Here is a 22,172-nt window from a genome sequence, read left to right on the forward strand (position 1 = left end):
GAGGATATGATTAGAGGTGCTACTCAAGAAGTGACCCATCATATTCAACATACTTCAGAATATTGTCAACATCAAGCGGAATTGGAACGGCTCAGAGCGATCCGTCGTCGTGCAGAACGAAGATATAGGCGCACAAAGTCCATTCACGACTTGAGGGAGGCAAGGTGCCTACAGAAAAAAATTCAGCGGCGAATCAATTCACTTCAGTCCTTTCGCTGGAAATATCTGTGCGAATCGTTGGATCCACACAAGCCTTTGACGCAGACACGGAGATGTTGATGTGGCGATGTTCGTGATCTACCACCATCGCCACATCAACATCGCCCCTTCAAGTGTCTTTCTCTCCACCAAGGCAGCACCGAAATTGAAGTAGCAGGATATTTCTGCATGAACGTTGCTGGTCAGGCGTCCGCGTGCATCACGCGCCACCTAGAACACGCTCCGGTTTCCAGAGATTCAAGAATGGACACCTTTTTCTCTCTAGAGGAACTACAAGTGGCCTTGACGGCATGCAAACGATCTTCATCGCCTGGTCCGGATGGGATCACGTACATGGCTCTGTGCAACCTCGGAGAAGCAGCTCGACGGGCCCTTCTATCCGTGTACAATGACTCGTGGAGCAGCGGATTTATCCCTAATTCATGGAAATCCAGCCGCCTCGTCCCTGTGCTTAAAAAAGGTAAATCTCCTCTGCACTTGACCTCTTATCGCCCCATAGCGCTTACCAGCTGTTTAGGGAAAGTGATGGAGAGGATAATTTTGACTCGCCTAGAGTGCTACCTGGAGCACCACGAGGTATACCCTCATGCTATGACGGGCTTTCGGCGTGGGCGGTACGCAATTTATAACGTTATAGACCTGGTGTCGTCTGTTGTGCATCAAAAAAGTCTGAAACGTTCATCTGCGGCGTTGTTCTTGGACGTGAAAGGTGCATACGATAACGTGTCACATGAAGCCATTCTGGATGTCATGGAAAATGTTGGATTAGGGGGTCGGCTTTACCAATGGATCCACAGCTATCTGAAAGGCAGAACTTTCTTTGTACAGACGGAGAATGGCACAACAACGCATCATTGCAACCGTCGTGGTGTCCCTCAAGGTGGTGTTCTTAGCCCCACACTTTTCAATCTAGCGCTACTCAGCCTGGTTGACGCACTTCCAGAATCTGTCCATTCATCAATATATGCAGATGACATCTGCATCTGGGCGTCAGGTGTAACACGCCTTCATTGGCGTGCCCGGCTTCAGAGAGCGGCTACAATAGCGACAAAGTACCTGGAAGAACGGGGACTAGAGATGTCATCAGAGAAATGCTCGCTTATAGCATTCACGCATAAGGCGATGAGCCCATATATTGTTAAAATCAACGGACACACGATCAACTACGTGAAGACCCACCGATTCCTTGGAGTCATAGTTGATCGCGACCTCTCCTGGAGCCCTCACATCGCCCACACGAAAACTAAACTCACCATGATCACCCACGTACTGAGGTTTCTTGCTGGAAAAACATGGTGTGCATCGGTACGAGCAATGCTTCAACTATACACTGTTCTGTTCCTCGGTTATATGCGATACAGCTTAGCCGTGCTTTGCGGGATCGGAAGAACAAACTTGCGCGTCCTCCAGTCGATGCAAGCCCAAGCTCTGAGAATATGCCTTGGTCTCCCGAGATGCGCGTCTATAGCAGCGACAGTCATCATTGCGCGTGATTATCCAGTCAACGCATACATCCGCGTAGACGCTTTGAGAATGCACATAAGACATTTCGCTCGGCTTCCATCTCATCACCTCGCCTCACTTCGAACTTCTAGGCCCCACTCAGCGTTCAGCGCAACTGCAGCTCAGCATTGCGCAGTGCTTCCATTGCACTTCACGCATGCAGCACGGCCGCCGATACCATTATGGTGCCTACACCCACTCAAAGCCCTTCTTACAAATCCTGGCATCCAAAATAAGAAAAAGTCGTCGCATCTAGCCCTGAAACAGGCCACATTACTCTACCTGCAAGAAAAGCACAACGGACGCCTTCGCATTTACACGGATGGCTTGGTGTCTTCAGTAAGCTCTGCAGGGGTGGTGGTTATTCCCGCAAGGCACATCACAATTAAGTTCATGACATCGCATTTGACGTCGCCGCCATACGTGCAGCTCTGGAGTTTATAGTGGAAGAACCTTCGGAAATTTGGTCTATCTTTTCGAACTCGAAGGCAGCTCTTCAATGTCTTATAACACCCTTTCGCCATGGACCTAATGAACAGTTAGTAGCTGAAATAAGGCTTCTTCATCACCAAGCAATCGAAAAACAGCACAGCATAGTGTATCAGTGGATACCAGGTCATCGCGGTATATATGGCAATGACCGCGCAGATGAGGCCGCTAGTTCTGCACACAATGGTACCCAATACACATCCATCCCGTTCTCAAGAACCGACGCAGCTACAAGACTTCGTTCGCTTGCACGTGACCTCACACTGGTACAGCGGAACTCAACAGACTTCACAAACGCGCGCCTGCATAACTTTGATCCCGATCTGCAGCTTCGTCTTCCCCCAAGGATATCTCGAGCTGAGGAGACTCTTTTATGCCGCCTGTGGCTTGGAGTGGCCTTCACGAACGCATACTCTTATCTCATTGGAATGACCAGCTCTCCTACATGCACTTACTGCAGCTGCGAAGAAACCATCGCGCATCTTCTGTGTGAGTGCACCCATTTCAACGCGCAAAGACAAGAACTCACTGCAGCTCTGGATAGACTAGACGATCGGCCTTTGTCGAAACAAAGGATTCTGGGTCATTGGCCGAGCCCATCCTCAGCCCAGAAGGCTTTGAAAGCTTTGCTACGCTTTTTGCGGACAACTGGCCTCAGAGACAGACTTCAGTGTCTTATACTCTTTGATGTTGCCTTTCCTCTGTCGCAATTTTTTTGTAATTTCTCTCTCTCTCTTCGCAACATTTCTTTTTACCATCTTTCATTCCCCTCACCCCTTTCCCCAGCACAGGGTAGCCAGCCGATCTAAGAACTGGCTAACCTCCCTGTCTTTCCGCTTAAACTTTCTTCCTTCTTCTTCTTCCTCATTGTTCATGTCAAGGTCAATCTAAGTAAGTCCGAAAGTCGGAACGAAAAGTGGTCAGAAATATATTGCGACAGACATCAACAACCGCGTGTCGATTGAAGCGCGACTAGGTGAGGAGGGGAGAAATAATGAAAACAAAAAGTATTCAAACGTTTAGTTTTAATATTTAAATTTTGATAGTTATAAAATATATTTTATAACTATCAAAATCTATAAATTTATAAATAAGCTATAAAAATAAACGGTTGGGCAAATTTTTTTTCGTTTATTTTCAAAAACAGTGGGCACATCCAGCCAGTCTGTTAACTTGGGCCAACGGTTTGGCGCAAGTACAGTGTCTAGAAATTTCTAGACACTGTAGCGCAAGAGCAATCTATAGAGTAACACAAAAATGACAAGAATGGTCACTCGGGCCAAAAAGCGGCTTAGCTACGCACCTTCAACCCAGCCATGAGATGGCGACACATCGCTTACTGCTTCAAGGAAACACGCGTACTAGTTAATAACTACAGTACTTTTTCTAGTACGTGTTTTCACGTATGTGATAGCGGCCAGAATCCGTCTTTAACATCTGCAATTGTGCGGTGCGATAATGTCGGGCTGGGATCAGGCTTCGATTGGGTGCGAGAACAGTGCATATGTCGTCGACGCGACGCGACGGCAACGTTGTCATGCTCCGTGTTTATGAGTATTTAGGGCAATGAAGAAGTACGGGCAGCTGCAGGGAGATGCCATAAAAGATGTGCGATAAGATGGCCGGCGTGCGTCGTGATCTTCACTTGTTTCGTCTGCCTCTCACCTTGGCTGCTGCTATAGGTACGAACGCCATCAATACCATGTTGAGGGTGTATTGCATTTGTCATTGAAGCTTTAACCTAACGTTTATGACATTGTGCTGTTCGGCGCAGAGATCTTTTTTGTGCTCTTCACTTCGCTTGCTGTTTTCTTGCATTGCTTCACACGAAAGGGAACTGTTTGGAATGCTTCGCAGCACGTTTGGGAGAAAATTTTTTCTTGACTCAAATAATTTAGTCACTGCTCGCGTCGTTAGGCTTTCTTTGTAACGCTGCATGTGTTCGATTTCACTGCATGACTGAGATTTTGGGAAAAGGGCAGCTATGCTGAGTATCATTATCTCTGCCGTTCGCAAATTGCTTGAAGCTCTAATAAGCGCATAAGAGAGAAGTGGTGAATCTATAAAAATGTATGCTAGCTGAAGCTAGCACGTAATCTGTGAGTAAACTCTCCTGCCTCATTGACAGCTTGCATGATACCTAAAAGTACTTTGTTTTCGCTGCAGCAACTGTTTGTGACTGTTTTTCGCGAAAGAGCGATGTAAAGTGTGCAGGATAAAATTAGTGCGAAGGTGGGAAAGAAAACGTAGTCAACATTTTTCTTTCTTTCTTTTTTCGGTTCATGCCGGAGTCAAGTGTTGAGGCAACTACTGCCATGTCGCATTGTGCACTGTATGTGTAGTTGTGTGCGTTTATTGCAGTTTTACTCTGCTGCGGGTCTTCTTATGTTGTTGCCTATATGTTTATTTCTTGTGTGTAATTTATCATCATTATATGTCAGCTGTATTTTCGCGTCTCGCAGTGCAATGAACCTCTCTTTGTGCCTGCGTTTCTCATACATTAACAAAGTGGGCATATGCTTACCAAGTATATCACTTGAAAATAAAAACTCTCGCTCCTCCGATGATTATCATGTTTTAATTAAAATGTATGCATTGACGCACATTGGCATCGTGTGCTTGCCATTCTATCGGTGCAGGTTACACGAATCTCATCGATGCATGCAAACGACGCGGTAGAATGGAGTAAAGTATGGGCTCAGAGACGAGCACGCATGTACGTGGTCTCGGAGGCTGAATAGTATTGCTAGTTACTACAAAATGGCCTCCGAGACAGTATTTTCTGCGGCCTGCCATCTCTGAGGCTGCAAAGTGTCCCCACACTGGTTTGGGGCGCTGCGAACCCAAATCAGCCGCAGGGGCCTGTGGAAGTGTCCTCTATTAGCCTTTTATATTACTCTGTGGGCAATATTCTGCTATCAGAGCTTTTGTTTAGTTTGGCGTGTTCTTTGGTTCGGCGCACTACCAGGTTAACGAGGCATCGCTCCCTTTTCCATGGTGATTTCGTGCGTACGTTCTGTAGTTTACTTATTTTTTATGCGCTGTTTACTGGTGTGACATATTTCAGAGTTAACCTGGCTCTTACAATGTTTAGATAGCCACTCCTGTGACTGCCGACTGCCTTCGCTGGCGTACGGCCGGCGTGCCTTTGCATTTGGTGACGGTGAACGCGACATGCTAAGCAGCGATACGCTGCAAGCTATATTTTAAAAGCTGCTGTCTCGCTGCAGTTGTTTTCAACGATTGGGAAACCCGATGATGATGATGATATATGGTGTTTTTTTGGCGCAAGGGCCATTTGATGGCCAAAGAGCGCCAGTTCATGGGACAAGGAATGTGGACGATGATTGTGATTAGTGGCTGTATAAGGGCCATAAAATTCCTCGCGGTAAGGCGGGTAAAAACATACAAGTAATAACATCATTACCATGCCGTGAAAGGTGTGTGTGTTGCGAATAGATGAACAAAGTTGGTGATAATAAAAGACCATGGTGGATATGTATGGCATTAGCACAAGTGCCTCACTCGTTCATACACTTGCGTCCAAGGGCCGTGAGGCAAGTGCTTTCTTGTGTAGCCACCGCAGCGAAAACGTCTCAGGAGAGGTCGTGCTACGGAATGCTCGGGTATATGATATGAAAACTATGAATTTCTTTTAAAAACGCTAGCAATGATTTACAACTGAAAAGCGGTTCCCTACCGACGAACATTGCAGGGTGTAAAGGTATACGTTGTCGGTAGGGTAATGGAAAGTGTTGTTTTCTTATAGTGTCCAATTGTTTGCACTGAAATAAAATGGGAAGAACTGTTAGTGCTTTACCACATCTGTCACACAATGGTGGGTCGCCACCGGACAAAAGATATGAGTGTGTCGTGTACGTGTGTCCTATCCTGAGTCTCGTTAGTATTACCTCTGTATGACGCGATTTTGATACTGGCAGCCAATGACCAAGGTGTGGCTTAATAATGTGTAGTTTGTTTTGTGTGTGTGTATCCCACTTGCTCTGCCAGTAGTCCCTGAGGTTTCGTTTGAGAGTCGGCTTAAGATCAAGGGCCGGGATTATTATGGGTGCAGGGGCAGTGCTTTTGTGGACGGATGCAGCGAGCTGATCGTCCATCACGTTGCCTTGAATTTCACGGTGCCCTGGCACCCAGCACACTACAACATGTTGTTTTAGTGTGTAGAGTGTGCACAAATTGGAGTAAAGTGAGACAAGGACCGGGTTTTTTTATTTTTTAGGACTGTGCAGAGCCGTTACCACACTGAGGGAGTCTGTATAAATTACTGCTTTTTGTATTTGTGATTGTTTGATGTGTTTAGCTGCCACAAGTATCGCGTAAGCTTCCGCTGTGAAGATACTTGTGCCTGGATGTAGAGGGCCAGCATCCGAAAAGGATGGGCCGACAGCAGCGTAGGACACAGAGGAGTTGGACTTGGAGGCATCTGTAAAGAACTCAGGACGTGTGTATTTGTGTTGAAGTTCCAGGAAGTATGTTCGAATATGGGCAATAGGCGCATGCTTTGTAACTTCTAGAAAGGACACATCGCAGTCTATAGTCTGCCATTGCCACGGTGGCGGATATGCTACAGGAGCCATTAAACTGTGTTCAAGTGAGACTCCAGTTTCGTCAGCTAGACTTTTCAGGCGAACTGAGAAGGGCTGCCTCATCGAAGGCCTGTTTTGAAACAGAATTGAGCTCGACAAATTATTAAGAGTAGAGTATGAGGGGTGCTTCTTATCCGCTTTCACCTTAAGGAAATAAACAAAGGACATATAAGTTCTCTGCAGATGAAGCGACCACTCATTTGACTCAACATAAAGGCTTTCTACGGGGCTGGTGCGAAAAGCACCCGTAGAAAGGTGGATGCCCAAATGGTGCACAGGGTCCAGCATCTTCAAAGCACTTTGAGTTGCAGACTGATAAACAAAGGCCCCATAATCTAAGCGGGTGCGAACGAAGCTTCGATACAGATTCATGAGGCATTGCCTGTCACTACCCCAAGTAGTACGTGACAACACTTTTATAACATTCATGGATTTTAAACAATTTGCTTTTAAATACTTTATGTGTGGTACGAAGGTCAACTTGTTGTCCAAGATTAAGCCTAAGAATTTATGCTCGGCTTTGACGGACAGACGTTGCCCGTTCAGTCGAATGTCAGGTTCCGAGTACATGCCTCTCTTTCGAGAGAACAAGACACACGTGCTTTTGTGTGGGTTAAGTCGAAATCCGTTTTCATCTGCCCATTTGGAGACCTTGTTTAAACCCAGCTGAACCTGCCGCTCACACATTGCCAAGTTGCATGACTTGAAGCCAAGCTGAACGTCGTCGACATATGTACAATAGAACATATTGCGGGGGATGGACAAGTGCAAGGAATTCATTTTGATAATAAAAAGTGTGCAACTAAGCACACCACCTTGTGGCACGCCTGTTTCCTGGACAAATGTTTGTGAGAGAACACTGCCCACACGGACACGGAATGCCCGGTTTGACAGGTAACTTTCGATTATGTGAAACATTCTTCCGCGCACGCCAAGGTGGGACAGGTCTCTTAGAATTCTAAAACGCCATGTTGTATCATAAGCCTTTTCGATATCGAGGAACACAGAGAGAAAATATTGTTTATGAACGAAGGCGTCTCTGATCTGTGCCTCGATACGAACAAGGTGGTGTGTCGTGGATCTACTTTTTCGAAACCCGCACTGAAATGGGTCAAGCAAATTGTTTGTTTCAAGAAAGTGTACAAGTCGGCAGTTTATCATTTTTTCGAAGACTTTGCACAAGCAGCTTGTAAGTGCAATAGGCCTATAACTCGAAGCTAAAGAAGGGTCCTTGCCCTCTTTCAAAATGGAAATAACAATAGCCTCTTTCCAGGAGGTGGGAATAGTGCTAGAAGACCAAATAGCATTGTACAAACAAAGTAAGGTTTTTCGGGTTTCGTTTGGTAGGTTTTTTAACATTTCATACATTACACGGTCAGAACCTGGGGCAGAAGTACTGCAGGAGTTTAGAGATGTTCGGAGCTCAGCTAGACTGAAAGCTTGGTTATATGCCTCGTATCTAGTGGATTTGTGTTCGAGTTTCTGCTTTTCTATTCTTGTTCTGTATTTTTGGAAACTGTCAGTATAGTGGGATGAGCTGGACACCTGTTCGAAGTGTGCACCGAGGAAGTTTGCCTGATCTTCCAAGGTATCACCCTGAGTGTTTACGAGTGGAAGTGTGTGTACTTGTTTTCCTGCTATCCTACTGACCATGTTCCAGACTTTAGCCTCCTGTGTGTATGAATTAACCCCTGATAAAAACTTCTGCCAGCTTTCTCTTCTGACCTGCCGACGCGTTCTCCTGCCTTGAGACTTTATTTTCTTGAAGGTTTCAAGATTTTCAGCTGTCGGTGAGTTCCGAAGCAGCCTCCAAGCTCTGTTTTGCTGTTTGCGCGCGTTTCGGCATTCAGAGTTCCACCATGGCACACATCGTTTTCCAGGGTGTCCATTTGTTTGTGGGATGCATTTTGTTGCAGCATCAATCAAAAATGCTGCGAAGTAGTTCACAGCAGCATCAATTTTCAAAGTACAGATGTCATTCCAACCTAGACAAGCGATAGTATAAAACTGTTCCCAGTCGGCTCTGTTTATGAGCCACTTGGGAACACGTGGTGGACACTCAGTTACTGTCGTTGTGCTCAAAACTACGGGGAAGTGGTCACTTCCGTACAGATTACTGACGACTTTCCACTGGAGTAGAGGCACAAGAGATGGAGATACTATGCTCAGGTCTATGGAGGAGTAGGTGTTATTAGCGAGGTTATAATAGGTTGATTCCTTTCGATTCAGAAGACACGCGCTCGACGAGATAAGGAACTGTTCGATCAGTCGACCTCGCGCGTCATACCGAGAGTCACCCCATAGCCTGCTATGCGCATTAAAGTCTCCAAGGAGAATATAGGGCTTCGGAAGTTCATCAATTAGAGAGTGTAAATCGCGTTTTTGCAGCTGATAGCTAGGAGGAATGTAAATAGTGCAGATTGTGATCAGTTTATCAAAAAGAACCGCTCGAACAGCCACTGCCTCAAGGGATGTTTGGAGTTGTAAGTGTGTGCATGCTATTCCTTGATTCACTATGATGGCAACACCTCCGGATGATGTCATGGCATCAAGACGGTCTTTTCGGAAAATAACGTATTTACGAAGAAAATTTATGTGTTTTAAATTAAGGTGTGTTTCTTGTACACACAGCACTTTTGGTGAGTGTTCATGTAAGAGTTCTTGGATGTCGTCAAGGTTTCTGAGAAGGCCCCTGACGTTCCATTGTATAATTTGAGTGTTCATGGTGAATGTGAAATAGTGCTGTGTGTACGAAAAGCGAGTGGCTGTTTAGACAGGGAGTTTGAGTTCACTTACCAGGGCCATCACCAGGCCCTGTTATCTGCTTTTTTGTTTTCTTGACGCGCTCCAGGGAGCCACGCCGCTCTTTCGGCACCAAGGGTGCCGACGTATCCATTGCCTCCTCGGAGGCACTGGATGCCCGCACGTGCGGGCTGTTAATTCGAGCTTCGGGCCTCGCCTGGTGAGGTGAGGTCTTGAGACCGGAGGACTCTGGAGTCTCCGGTCTCTGTTTGGGAGTAGGCGGTGTAGCCTGGGCCACAGCCGCCTTGGGGGCAGGTGCCACAACCACCGGCTCGGTATGCGCGGGCCTAAGGAGTGGCGAGGGCTGGTGCGGCGGTGCCCCCTGACGCGCCGCATCAGCGTATGTAGGTCCATAGAATGGAGCGACTCTTCGCCGTGCTTTCTTAAATGTAATGTTCTCCTTCACCTTCAACGTAATTATTTCTTTTTCTTTTTTCCAGTATGTGCAGGAGCGTGAATATGCGGCATGGTTTCCTTCGCAGTTTACACAGTGTGGCGGTTGTTCGCAGTTCTCAGACACGTGGCCTAGTACTCCACATTGTGCACAAGTCTGGCAACCACGACAGGTTTTAGAGCCATGGCCATACCTCTGGCATTGGAAGCAACGACGAGGATTTGGTATGTATGGCCTGATAGATGTCTTTGTGTACCCTGTTTGAATAGATTCCGGTAGTTTACTGGATGCAAATGTGAGTATTAAGTGTTTCGTCGGTGTTTCCTTATTATCTCTTTTAATGATGATTCTCTGTACATTAGTGACATTTTGGCTCTTCCACCCCTCCAAAAGTTCAGTCTCAGTCAAGTCAAGTAAGTCCATGTCAGATACCACTCCGCGAGTTGTGTTCATTGATCTATGTGGTGTTATGGTTATTGGTATGCCACCGAAATCTGAAAGACGGTCTAGCTTTTCAAATTGTTCTTTGTCACGGATTTCGAGGAGAAGGTCTCCACTAGCCATTTTGGTTACCTTGTATCCTGTGCCAAGAGTTTCGGTAAGACATCCAGAAACCAGGAAAGGAGAGACGGTTCTGGCTTGCTTTTCAGTTTTTTCACAGTGGATAACATGATAGTGAGTATATGTTTCTTTGGGCTGGTTAAAAAAGTTTATATCATCGGTGCGTACCCGCTTTAAGCCGGCACGATCAGACAGTAAGGGGAACGCTCTGTGCATGCCTGTCTTATTTTTGTTCAGCAGCGTTGGCGGCCACCCACCACGGAGCCCAACGAGGGGACGCTACAAGTTTGCGAAAGCTGAAACCTGCAGACGCCAGCCGTACAACGCCACTATAACCCAATGCGCCTAGACCAAGGTAGGCTATTTGCACAGGGTTAACCCTAGCCGCCAGGAAGTTTGGAAGTAAACGGAAGAGAGTAGAAGACAGGACAGATAAACAGTAAGAGATAAAGACGAAGATGTAGGGAGAGAGAGATAGGAAAAGGCGACTGCCGATTTCCCCTGGGTGGGTCAGCCCAGGGGTGCCGTCTACGTGAAGCCGGGACCAAAGGGGTGTGTTGCCTCTGCCGGGGGGGCCTTAAAGGTCCAATCACCCAGCGTCGGCTCAACCCCCAGGATCTCCTTTTCCCCGGACACGGCAAAGCCACGCACGGCTAGGCGTGGGAGGGAGTCAAAACTCCCCCGTTAGCTCGGGTCCGTGGTGTCGCTACACACCAAACGCCTACTTGCGCAGGCGCCCCTGCGGGGGATTGGGAAACCCGAGTTTTCGGACTATTATGCTATTGTGCTCGTCAAGAGTTGTCTCACAATTGCCTCTACGAAGTTTGCTGAGCATATTTCAAGTACGTCATTTGACGAATAAAAAAAGTTGCTTCTTCAATCTTTTTTTTTTTTGGTTTCTTTCTCTCCCGAACGCAACTATAGCGAGACACAAGACGCAATAAAATCACGTATTACTAACGGCCCGTGAAAGGTCACCAAATAAAAAAAAAAGCAATTTCGCTCCATGTATGGCAAATGCGTGACGTCGCTACCGCTACCGGTGGTGACGTCACATTTTATTTTTTGCTTGCTGTAAGTTGCCCCTTTCTCACGTGGATGGCATCCCGGCTGCGGCGGCTGCATTTCCGATGGAGGCGGAAATGTTGCAGGCCCGTGTGCTTAGATTTGGGTGCACGTTAAAGAACCCCAGGTGGTCGAAATTTCCGGAGCCCTCCACTACGGCATCTCTCATAATCATATGGTGGTTTTAGGACGTTAAACCCCACATATCAATCAATCACGTGGATGGCGACGGTGGTGACGAGCCACCGACTACTGGATCCATGGGTTTCTATGAAAGTTATATACCTTGGTCAAAGTATTGAGTATAAGTACACCTAGATACTAAGTCTATAAAAATAACACTGTGCGAGGTGTCAAAAAAAAGCAACTAGCAAGTTTTTTTTTGTAAAGATGGCAGATAGCTTCCACGCGTATGAAAACTAGCATTTATTACCGCACATTTGTTGTGGCACAGATTTCGACACGCAGCAGTGTCTATTGATTCATTCGTAAAAATTCACCGAGAACAGTGCATTGCTAAAACCTTAGTCGCTACAAACTCCGTAAGTCTATGGCATCGCCATCACTTTTATAGTAAGAAATGTCGCAGAGACAGAGAAACGAGCAAAGCTATCAGAAGACATGCTTAGTTGACAATACGTCAAGTAAACAAATCTTGGTGCTTACTTGACAGCATTTTTCATGCTATAAATGTGCGGAAAGCCGTAACGTCACACCTAAGTGATTTAATTAATGCAATAATCACTCAAGAATCACGCCTGCTTTCCAGCAAGTGTTTATGTATGCGGCGCTCCTCTTCCGCGTGTTCGATTAATTGTGTGATAACCATTTCACTAAACGAAGCACGTAACAATGCCTCCTAGACAACGCCGTCGGCAGCAGGCGATCGAGCACCCTCGCAGAATTCACAAGGCGTGGATAAACATGCGTGTCAGTATCGCGCCTTTGTGAGCGCCTGGAGTGCCACTTAGAAGGAACCATTGATGTTGCTTATCTTCTTTTCAAGATACGCACATACATGTACAAAATACATAATGAGTACAGAGAAGAACGCAGAACGAAGGCACAGAAGAATGCAGTTAGCGCATTCCGTGTTCATTGATTGTAATTGACGAGTTAGAGCCCGGCACTCTGATGCAGTCGGCATGGAAGAATTGAGAATGATACGGTTGTCGATAGAATGGAATGAGAGTTTTAAGGAATTTCTTCGAACGGCTCGAACTTCTGTTGGCGAAAGGTGGGGGCGGGTAATCAACGACGACGAAGAAAAGACTGATATCGTACGGGCTTCCATTTAGTAATGGGGCGCACCGAAAGCTCGCTCGACGCAAGAAAGGGGGGTGGACGAAGTGGATGAAGGAGGAAAAAGGGCGGAAAATTCGAAATTGTATCCGCTTTCCCATCTAATGGTACTTCACAGTGCACGGGGATGCAGGCGCGCCGGCTCACAAGGAGGCCCGTTAGATTTCTCCGAGTGCATTGGACGGGAATGAATGCCGTCGCGCCGCCGCTGCTCGAGAACGGCACCGTACAGGGCCTCGCATGGCAGCCGCTAAGGGATGAGGCGCTATAAAGGAAGAGGAGGAAAGAGAGAAAGGTCATGGCAGGGAAGGCAGGGAAATGAGGACGGGATGTGTATACGAAACGGGATCCGCCGAAAGCGCATGGCGCATGCACGCGGGGCGCCGATGCGGCGCTTGCGCGCACGCGTAATGGGATTTCGTGTCCATTAGGCGGCGGCGGTGCGTGCCAGCCGCTACGGCTTTGCATGGTGCTGCACCCCTCTGTCGACCTTCCGCTCCTATTTGCGTTTCCAAAACAAGCGGGCCAAAGATCGTCGGCGCCGGGAGGCGACGGAGAACACGAAAATGCTCGGCGCCACCACCGACGCAGCAGAGCTGTAGAAACAAAAGGCCGAAACAAAGGCTTCCCTTTGTTTTTTTTCCTCGCACGACCCCGTCCCACGCACTTAATAACACACGCACAACCAAACAAGCGTATACGCACACATAAATAGACACACACGCGCACGCGCCACTGATGGATGTTATACATGAATACGAAAACAAAGCCTGCACCACTTTTGTACCAACCATAATGACACTGAGCAGTGCTGTGAAATTTTCAGTATTGAACGCCCGTAGCTTCTTTGCGCTGTAAAAAGATGCCATATTTTTCCTTTATTTTTTGTTGTTGTTCTCTTTGTCCCACTACACCAAGCTTATTTCTCTTTTGTCTTTCATTTTTTTCTGTGTTGTGGATTACGTTCCTGCGACCATTATTGCGTAGAATCTCGCCACCTCAGGCATACATGTGTACACGCCAAGCAAGACAAACATAGAGAGATGTTAAACTGTGCGGGGTTGTTTCATAGTACCACCGGTTCGTACAGGTTGCACACGCATTCACATACGTAAACAAACAACGCGATCTCGCTTTGTGGACTCGGTAAGCACGCATCATATACACGGCATGTTTTAAGGGCTTTCATTTGTTCGCCCGTCTCCCTTTTTCAAACACTGCAGGACAAAAAACAGTACAGAATGCAGCTAAGTCTTACCAGCTTTTAATCGTTTCTTTCCTTTTTTGGTTAGTTTGCACGCATGAAGCTGCCGGCGCGGCATTCCAGTTGTTCAACACGCATACTTGGTCATTAAACATCACTCCTCGCTCTAAATGCTTACTAAACAAAGTACACAAGGCAAACGGCGCCAACATGCATAAATGTGCATAGCACTTGGAGGCAGTAACAGCACGCGTGGTTGGTGTGCTTCTATTCCATGCAAAAAGTGAGTAAAAATTAGCAACAAAGAGAGTGACGCAGCGTTGAACAGAAGAAGACGGCGCCGACAGGTTTATGATGTTTGGAGAACGGAACGAAACCTCTACAGCGCTAGAAAATTATAACAACAAACAAACAAAGAACGTAAGGAAATGCTATCGCAGCGTACAACAGACGTGGGTGACGAGACGCGGTGGTTACAGCTCGTACTGGTAACTGTATAGTCGGCACGCCTAACGCTCGCGCCGGCTGGGAATGCCAGGAATGCAGCGCGCACCGTTGCTCTGCATGTGTTAGTCTCAAAAAAAGAAAGAAAAAAACAGACACACACACACACACACACACACACACACACACACACACACACACACACACACACACACACACACACACACACACACACACACACACACACACACACTTCACTCTTTTCATGAGTGGAAGGCGTAAGTTAGCATCGTACATTAGGCGAGGCCTTCTTTGAGCGTTCGTGATATGAACTTTTCATATGCAAGACAGACCAGGCTGCACTCACCTCCTGTGGAGGAACATCGAATGATACTGTCCTCAAGTCCACCTTGCAATAGGTGTCGATACAGGGTATGATGAAAAAGATACCTGCGCAGAGAGGGATAGGGGGAGACAAAGAAACGCATAATTGTCTGTAGACACTGTTTAATTTTTTTTTGGATAGGCTTCAGCACAAAGTTGACGAAGACAAAGGAGACACATAGAACACAGACAGCGCTCGTTTGTGTTCTGTATGTCTCCTTTGTTTTTGTCAATTTCGCGCTGAAGCATCGCCGAGATATGTACCTACTCGCACAAGCCAAAGTGCTATTAGAACAGATTAATTTTTTTTTCTGCAGAGCGGGACTAAATAAATGGTTTCGCAAGATGTGTAGCGCGGTTCACGTGTTTACATACCAACTGCCTTTGTTTTTTTTTGCCGAAATCTAGGTTTTTGAAAGGGCAGCAAGCCTTAACTTTTTTTTCTTTTGTATTTTTTTCGACCACTCTAGGCCGTCCAGCAGGGCCGTGGAGCGGCCGATAGGTTTGGCCCAGCTGGCGGCTCCTAGGTGAGTCACCCGCTGCGCGCTAACATGCGCCTTGCCGGACTTCAATAAATGTTCGCACCCACTCATCCACCGAATCTGAACGTTCCGTAATTCCCGCATGGCTCCTCATAACTGTGGACGCGCTCGTCAAGGCCGCAACCCTAATGACCTCTCGCAACGTGCCCGGGACGCAGTGTATGTGAATTAAGCCATTATACTATCTGCGTGTGTTTCCCGTGTGTGAGTACTTAACATATCATAGTCGCCACCAACGTGGCACAGCGGTATGGGCACAAAAAGGCACGATACACAGATTCTGAGTTCGGTGAACGACACTGGCAACAGTTTTTTTCTACTTTCGCACTCGTAACCTCATGATAGTTGAATATTGATTAGAAGTTGATAAAATCTTGCAAGCAACGCTCGCCCCGATTTTATTGGTTTCATTTTCCGCTGCCCTGGTATAGATGTGTCCAGAATGCCTTGATCGATACTCCTTCTTCCAAATCGCTCAATTCGAAGGAAGCCATGCCAGGAGTGTGGACACCTTACCTGGGCCTTTGGCTCCTCCGCGAAGCAATCGACCAAGGCGGAAGATGACTGCACGCTCGTATTCTTGAACTACCTGCAAAGTTGAGAAACGTTTCTAAATAAGGTACAGCTACTACCGATGCGAAATCTTCGAGGGCTTGTGTAACTTGAGACTACCAATTGCCGCTACCGAAGCCAATTTTGTTTCCTTAAGCGGATAGGCTTGCTCAATACGTAAGAAGGTGCAGCTAGTTAAGCTTCGCACTTTACAGACGCCTTTGTCTGCAGTGAATGACGTTTATGTGGTAATAACACGCAAATGCGTAAAATGCACGTTTATTTCAATGGAGTTGAGTTTATTGACAACAAAGTTGCGTGGATGATTGGGCAAAAAATGCCGAATTGAGCAGGTTAAGGGAAACCTGCTCACCTCATTTACTAGGAAGCGTCAGAGTGATCAAACGGAAGCTCATTGGTCAAACGTATAAACCAACTAGGCTAAAACAGTAAAAGCAGTAAACAAGCACGATCAAAATGAATAAGTAGGGTTAATGCGGAACCAACTGAAAAAACGGGTTCGATACTAATTGCAAGAGTTTGGTGTTTAACGTAACTTGCTGGTTGTTATGCTAGTGTCGTTACACCAGGATTGATGTTTATCGACTAAGTTATCGTGGAAGACTGAGTTATAAAACAAGCAAATGTGTATTCTATTCAGATGCATGTGCCACAGTGAAGGGGTCTTGTTCATTTATTTTGCGGGTGTATTTTTACAATACAGCAGAGCGAAGTCTTTACTGGCACCCAAGCCGTAAATCTTGTTGGGAACAAAGATTTTCATTGTATGAAACCTAACTTCGAACAAAACCCCGAACAAGCTAGATTAGGTTATACCCAACGATCATTACGTTTTGCACAAAAAAAAACAACATTTCTAACACACGAAAAGCTCATAAACTAATTTTGCGGAAAGACGCAACTCTTTGATATCTTTATAAAATTGGCGACGTAAAGGGAATTGATTCCCTTAAAGAAAACAACTTCATCAACACATGGTATGACTGTAATTTTTCTCCGTCATTCCACATTATGCCACCTTACCCTAACTTCCGTTTCAACTATATTTAAGGCATGCCAAATAAGCATCTACCAGAAACAGCGATGTACTTAATATACCTGTGTTTCATTCATGGGCTGAATTTTGTAAATACAGCCTAGACAAACGTAGTTGGAACGGTACACCGGGTCTTGTTTATTCCTTATCCAGAGACGAGGTTTTGAATGCCTCAACACGCTTTTTATTAAAATACTATATCATTTTCTGCACTCCGTCTTGTTATTATTTGTAAAAATCTGCTTATATGACTGTTGTTCCTTTGCACAATTTTTTTGTGCAGACCATGTCGTTCCGTTTTTTTTATTTAAACCCAATTCATTAATATTATGTATTTAATTCAATGTTTTATAAAACCCAATATAAACCCAAAAGTCCTGCAGCTGGACTGCAGTATGTGTAAATGAATGAATGAATAAAATTATTTTTCAAATAACAACTAAGTATCCCTAAATGAGTTTTTTTCTCATGTTTAACAGGCTTATATCAATAGCTTTGTTTTTTACAAGAAAATAAAATGTGACTTAAAAATTTAGGGATCAAATGCTGGCACTAAAAAAAAAGCAGCAAAAAATAGGCACTGTCAACGGATATAACAGAACACACGATCTCGTTAATCATATCGACATTTGGCTGACTAACAAAACGGAGGCAAAGGGAAAACGATAGATTCTGCAGTTCAGAGATACTGCAAGTATAATAATATTTTCCTCTAATGGGAGGGAGAGAAACCGTACGAAGCGAATTTTTTTCTGCTTGCGGCGCCTAGAAAGCACTGAATGAATAAAAAAAAAGCATTGCAACGCTAGAGTCTGCAATGTGTTCAGTGTAATTGCTATTTCGGAAGCAGAGTATAATTGTGATGTCAAGAACTGTGAAAGAGAGCGTGCGCATCGAACGGTTCCAAGCCTTCCGCCTTTGTTCGCGTTCATTCAAGCTACAGCGCTTGCATGTAGCGAATGACAGTATGCAAACGATGCTGTAAAATTAGACGCTATTGCGCAGCCATTATGGTTGCATAATAGCACTTGAAATTCTGTCAGAATGTATTTGCATCCCTTCTGCAACAATGAGTTGTCCACTAAGCGCGTTATTGTTCGATGGTCACCTGCCTTGGACAAGAGACAGAAGCCACGCCGTCCACCGAGGCGAAAGTTAATAAATAGAAGTTACATGGATCTCTTCGCATTCTCACTGCTCGGTCTATGAGAGTTTTTCTTTTAATTGCGGCTCCACCCCTGAATTGCGAAAGTGTGTGCCCATCAAAGCTGCAGAAGAAGGAAGGAAGCAGACAGGAGGGAAAAGCAAAGCGGAGATGCTTGCCAGTCTAGAATGACACCGGTATATATGCTACCTTACATTGGTGAAATGGTTGGGAAGTTGTAAAGGTAGATGAAGAGAGAGACACTACTGTAAAACTACTGAGGTGGGTATGCTATTCCCTTAGATCACTCTGCGATCGTTGTGGTACACAGTGAACGGTTCCACGACCATGTTCGGCCTAGACCAAATTCAAAGCCGTTGGGTTGTTTCACTGCTGTCATTGTAACATGTGATGCTTTACTTGAAGGTACATTTTATTATTATTATTATTATTATTATTATTATTATTATTATTATTATTATTATTATTATACGGAAGAGCAGTATCAGTAGTAGTAGTGATGTTATTTGCCTTGATATTGCTTGGGATTATCTCCAAGGTATAAAGGTATATACGGTATATTAAGTACTGCGAGCACTCTTGGCGTCTATCTATCTATCTATCTATCTATCTATCTATCTATCTATCTATCTATCTATCTATCTATCTATCTATCTATCTATCTATCTATCTATCTATCTATCTATCTATCTATCTATCTATCTATCTATCTATCTATCTATCTATCTATCTATCTATCTATCTATCTATCTATCTATCTATCTATCTATCTATCTATCTATCTATCTATCTATCTATCTATCTATCTATCTATCTATCTATCTATCTATCTATCTATCTATCTATCTATCTATCTATCTATCTATCTATCCGCCTGCATCTGGGTGCTCTCATGATCACCGTCTTAATTAGGGTGCACCAAAATCAGTACAGGAAGGTAAGATGGTTCGACTAATCCGACGCGCTGGTCTTGACATAAATAATGGCACAATCTCGTCGCGTACGTCGCTAAATACTTTCCAAATAAAAGTGGCCACTGGTATGCGGGTATGTGCAACAGGTGATAGACATTCTATATCTACCCAGGAGCAGCGAGAACACACATAGCTAACTTTAACGCTTGAGCGTCAAGAAAAAGCAGACATGCAGCGTTGACCGTGCGAACACAAAGAATAAGTCTAGGTGTTCCGGCATGAATCGAACCGTAGCATTATGCTTGACAATCAAGTATTCTACCCCAAAGAGACCCCAGGTCTCGGGAATACTTAGCAAATAGGTCCTATTATTCGTGAAAGATCCATTCTGGTCACATTACTGGCCACCAAATTTTATAAACATTGCCTATGTACTCTTATGATACAGCCGTCATGTCGAGTTAGCGTCAATTGTATAGTTAGGCGCCATCCACTAAGGTTGATCTGTGTAGCAGCAACGAGGGATAAAATGCTCGTGAGCCCCAGCGCAAACACAAGGGCTTCATATCAGCTTACCACTTCTGGTGTTGCTAATATTCATGTTGCTGTTGGCATCGCTACGCTGATTGATTGATTGATTGATATGTGGGGTTTAACGTCCCAAAACCACCATATTATTATGAGAGACGCCGTAGTGGAGGGCTCCGGAAATTTCGACCACCTGGGGTTCTTTAACGTGCGCCCAAATCTGAGCACACGGGCCTACAACATTTCCGCCTCCATCGAAAATGCAGCCGCCGCAGCAGGGATTCGATCCCGCGACCTGCGGGTCAGCAGCCGAGTACCTTAGCCACTAGACTACCACGGCGGGGCTGGCATCGCTACGCAACTGCAAACATCTGCTAATATAAAACACATGCGGCTGCTTAACGTAAATGTGCGTAGATTTGTACAAATGTTGAGCGCCACTTTATAACGTCTGGCTAATAAAAAATTAAAACACATTCATTTTGTTCCCGCATGCTTCCCATAACATTGATTCGCAAGATACGTGGAATATGTGCCAAAATTTTTTAAGCATGCCAATGAAGCTAGGACGCACAGTGTTTTTTTTTCTTTTCGCGTACAATTTATCTGTATGCACTTGATCAGTCAACGAATGAACTGCCACTTTAGTCACTCACTTTCTATCTCTTCAGTTACTTCTTCGCGAAGAAAAATGTGTATGCTCTATTTGTTATGTACAAAGGTAACAAGGAGATAGAAAAATGGGCCTGCAATAAGAAAAGAATTGAGATAAAGCCGACGGAAGTTTATACACTTCAACAAAGACATCATAAATTAAACTTCGCCTCTGATCTCGCCGACCACTAGAACACCGATAAAAAAATAAAAAAACAATTCGTAAAAATTCGTCTCTGTTGTAACAAATGGCTTTTCTTTGCTTTGTATTTCTGTCTTTAATATCCTATATAGCGATGTTTTCGTCCTTTTGCTCGAGTCGGAATCCATTTGCGACGGTTCTCTTGAAGCAGGAAAGTGATTGTAATATGTAATATATATATATATATATATATATATATATATATATATATATATATATATATATATATATATATATATATATATATATGTGGCGGAGATAAGTTGTGAACTCCGAGTAGTCTGGTGGCTTCTCTTTCGACCATACAGAGAGGGCCACGAGAGGGTGGGAGGACTTTTAGTGGCGTCCATAACAGCGCGCTGTGTAAGTCGCGAGTGAACATCAAAATGCAGAGATGGGATACGAGTATGCGTCAATTAAAACCAGGCCCCCTATCGCGCCCGTTCGCTCGGCTGAGCTTAGTGGCTACGTTATATTGATCGTCACCAGCGGCACGGCGAAGGGCCAAAGGTCGATCTTTTCCAGCGCCCCGAATGGCGTATCACGCAGTGGTCTTTGGAGATAAGGAAGGCCCCATTGTTCGCGACTACTCGCCTGCTTTCAATCGCGCATTGTTTTGAAAACAAAACAAGCCTAGCGAAACCGAGAGCACGGCGGAGAAGAGTGCGGGGCGCAGCTTCGGGTGAACGATGTTTGCTTCGCGCAGTGTCTTCATAGAAAATCTGCAACGCGCGCGCGAGATTGCTCACGGAGTGTGCCGCAACTCGCTTATCGGGTCTGCAAAACTTTGGCGTGCGGAGGGCGGCTGCAGACTGACGTGAAGAAAAGAAAAGAGAGAGAGAGAGAGAGCACCCCATCGTTGCGCAAGTTTCTCAAATGCAGACAGAATAAGCGATGGTTCATTTCATATAAAGAGTAACCATGTTTTTTGGGGGATTTTCGAGCCTCATAAGTATAGACAAATTCCACCGGATACACGTCACGAAAATGCGGTGCAGGCGCTGTTGTCGGGCGTTTGCTTTCGCTTGGCAGTCAAAAGCCGCGGAGCCTACCGCAGTTGCTGCTGTGTTTTCGCTGGTGCGCGCGCTGTTTGGGGCCGTGCAAAGAAGAGTGTTGTACCGACGAACTTTCACGGTGATTTGCCCGGGAAGGCACAAGAAAGATGGACCAGGCTATTTTATTTATTTTTTTAGTTTTCTGTTGACGAAAACCGTCGCCGATCAGCCGCAGCTGTGAAACGCGAGAACTTGCCTTCGACGCCGCTTCTCCGGTTATGTTTTGGAGCGGTTTACCCATAAAAACCGATTACCTCTCTCAAGCGTTGAACTAAGCCATGGAATGACGCTTTTTTAATGAGCTGTGGAGGGGTATCGATCACGTTTACCTCAAAGCACGTGAACGTTGTGGATAGCATTGTCATATGGCCGTTCGGCCATATGACAATGGCATTTTTACGGTTGCCATTCTTGATATAACTGCAAAACTCTTCGACACGTGAAAATGACATCGACATACTGACGTAAACTGATGGTGTCACTCGGTCATCGAGCCAACGATGGAGCATGTGTTTCTTTCTGCGTAAGC

General features: G+C 45.4%; 1 protein-coding gene across 1 annotated transcript in view; it reads right to left on the reverse strand.

Annotated features, from left to right (window-relative positions):
- LOC119161004 (stomatin-4) overlaps positions 1-22,172 on the reverse strand; it is a 249,601-nt gene that overhangs the window by 33,894 nt on the left and 193,535 nt on the right. Inside the window, 2 exon segments of the mRNA XM_075880166.1 lie at positions 14,958-15,040; positions 16,033-16,105. Of these exon segments, the coding sequence (XP_075736281.1) occupies positions 14,958-15,040; positions 16,033-16,105 (156 nt within the window).

The sequence above is a fragment of the Rhipicephalus microplus genome, chromosome X (genome assembly GCF_043290135.1).
Source record: "Rhipicephalus microplus isolate Deutch F79 chromosome X, USDA_Rmic, whole genome shotgun sequence".
NCBI classification, from domain to species: domain Eukaryota; kingdom Metazoa; phylum Arthropoda; class Arachnida; order Ixodida; family Ixodidae; genus Rhipicephalus; species Rhipicephalus microplus.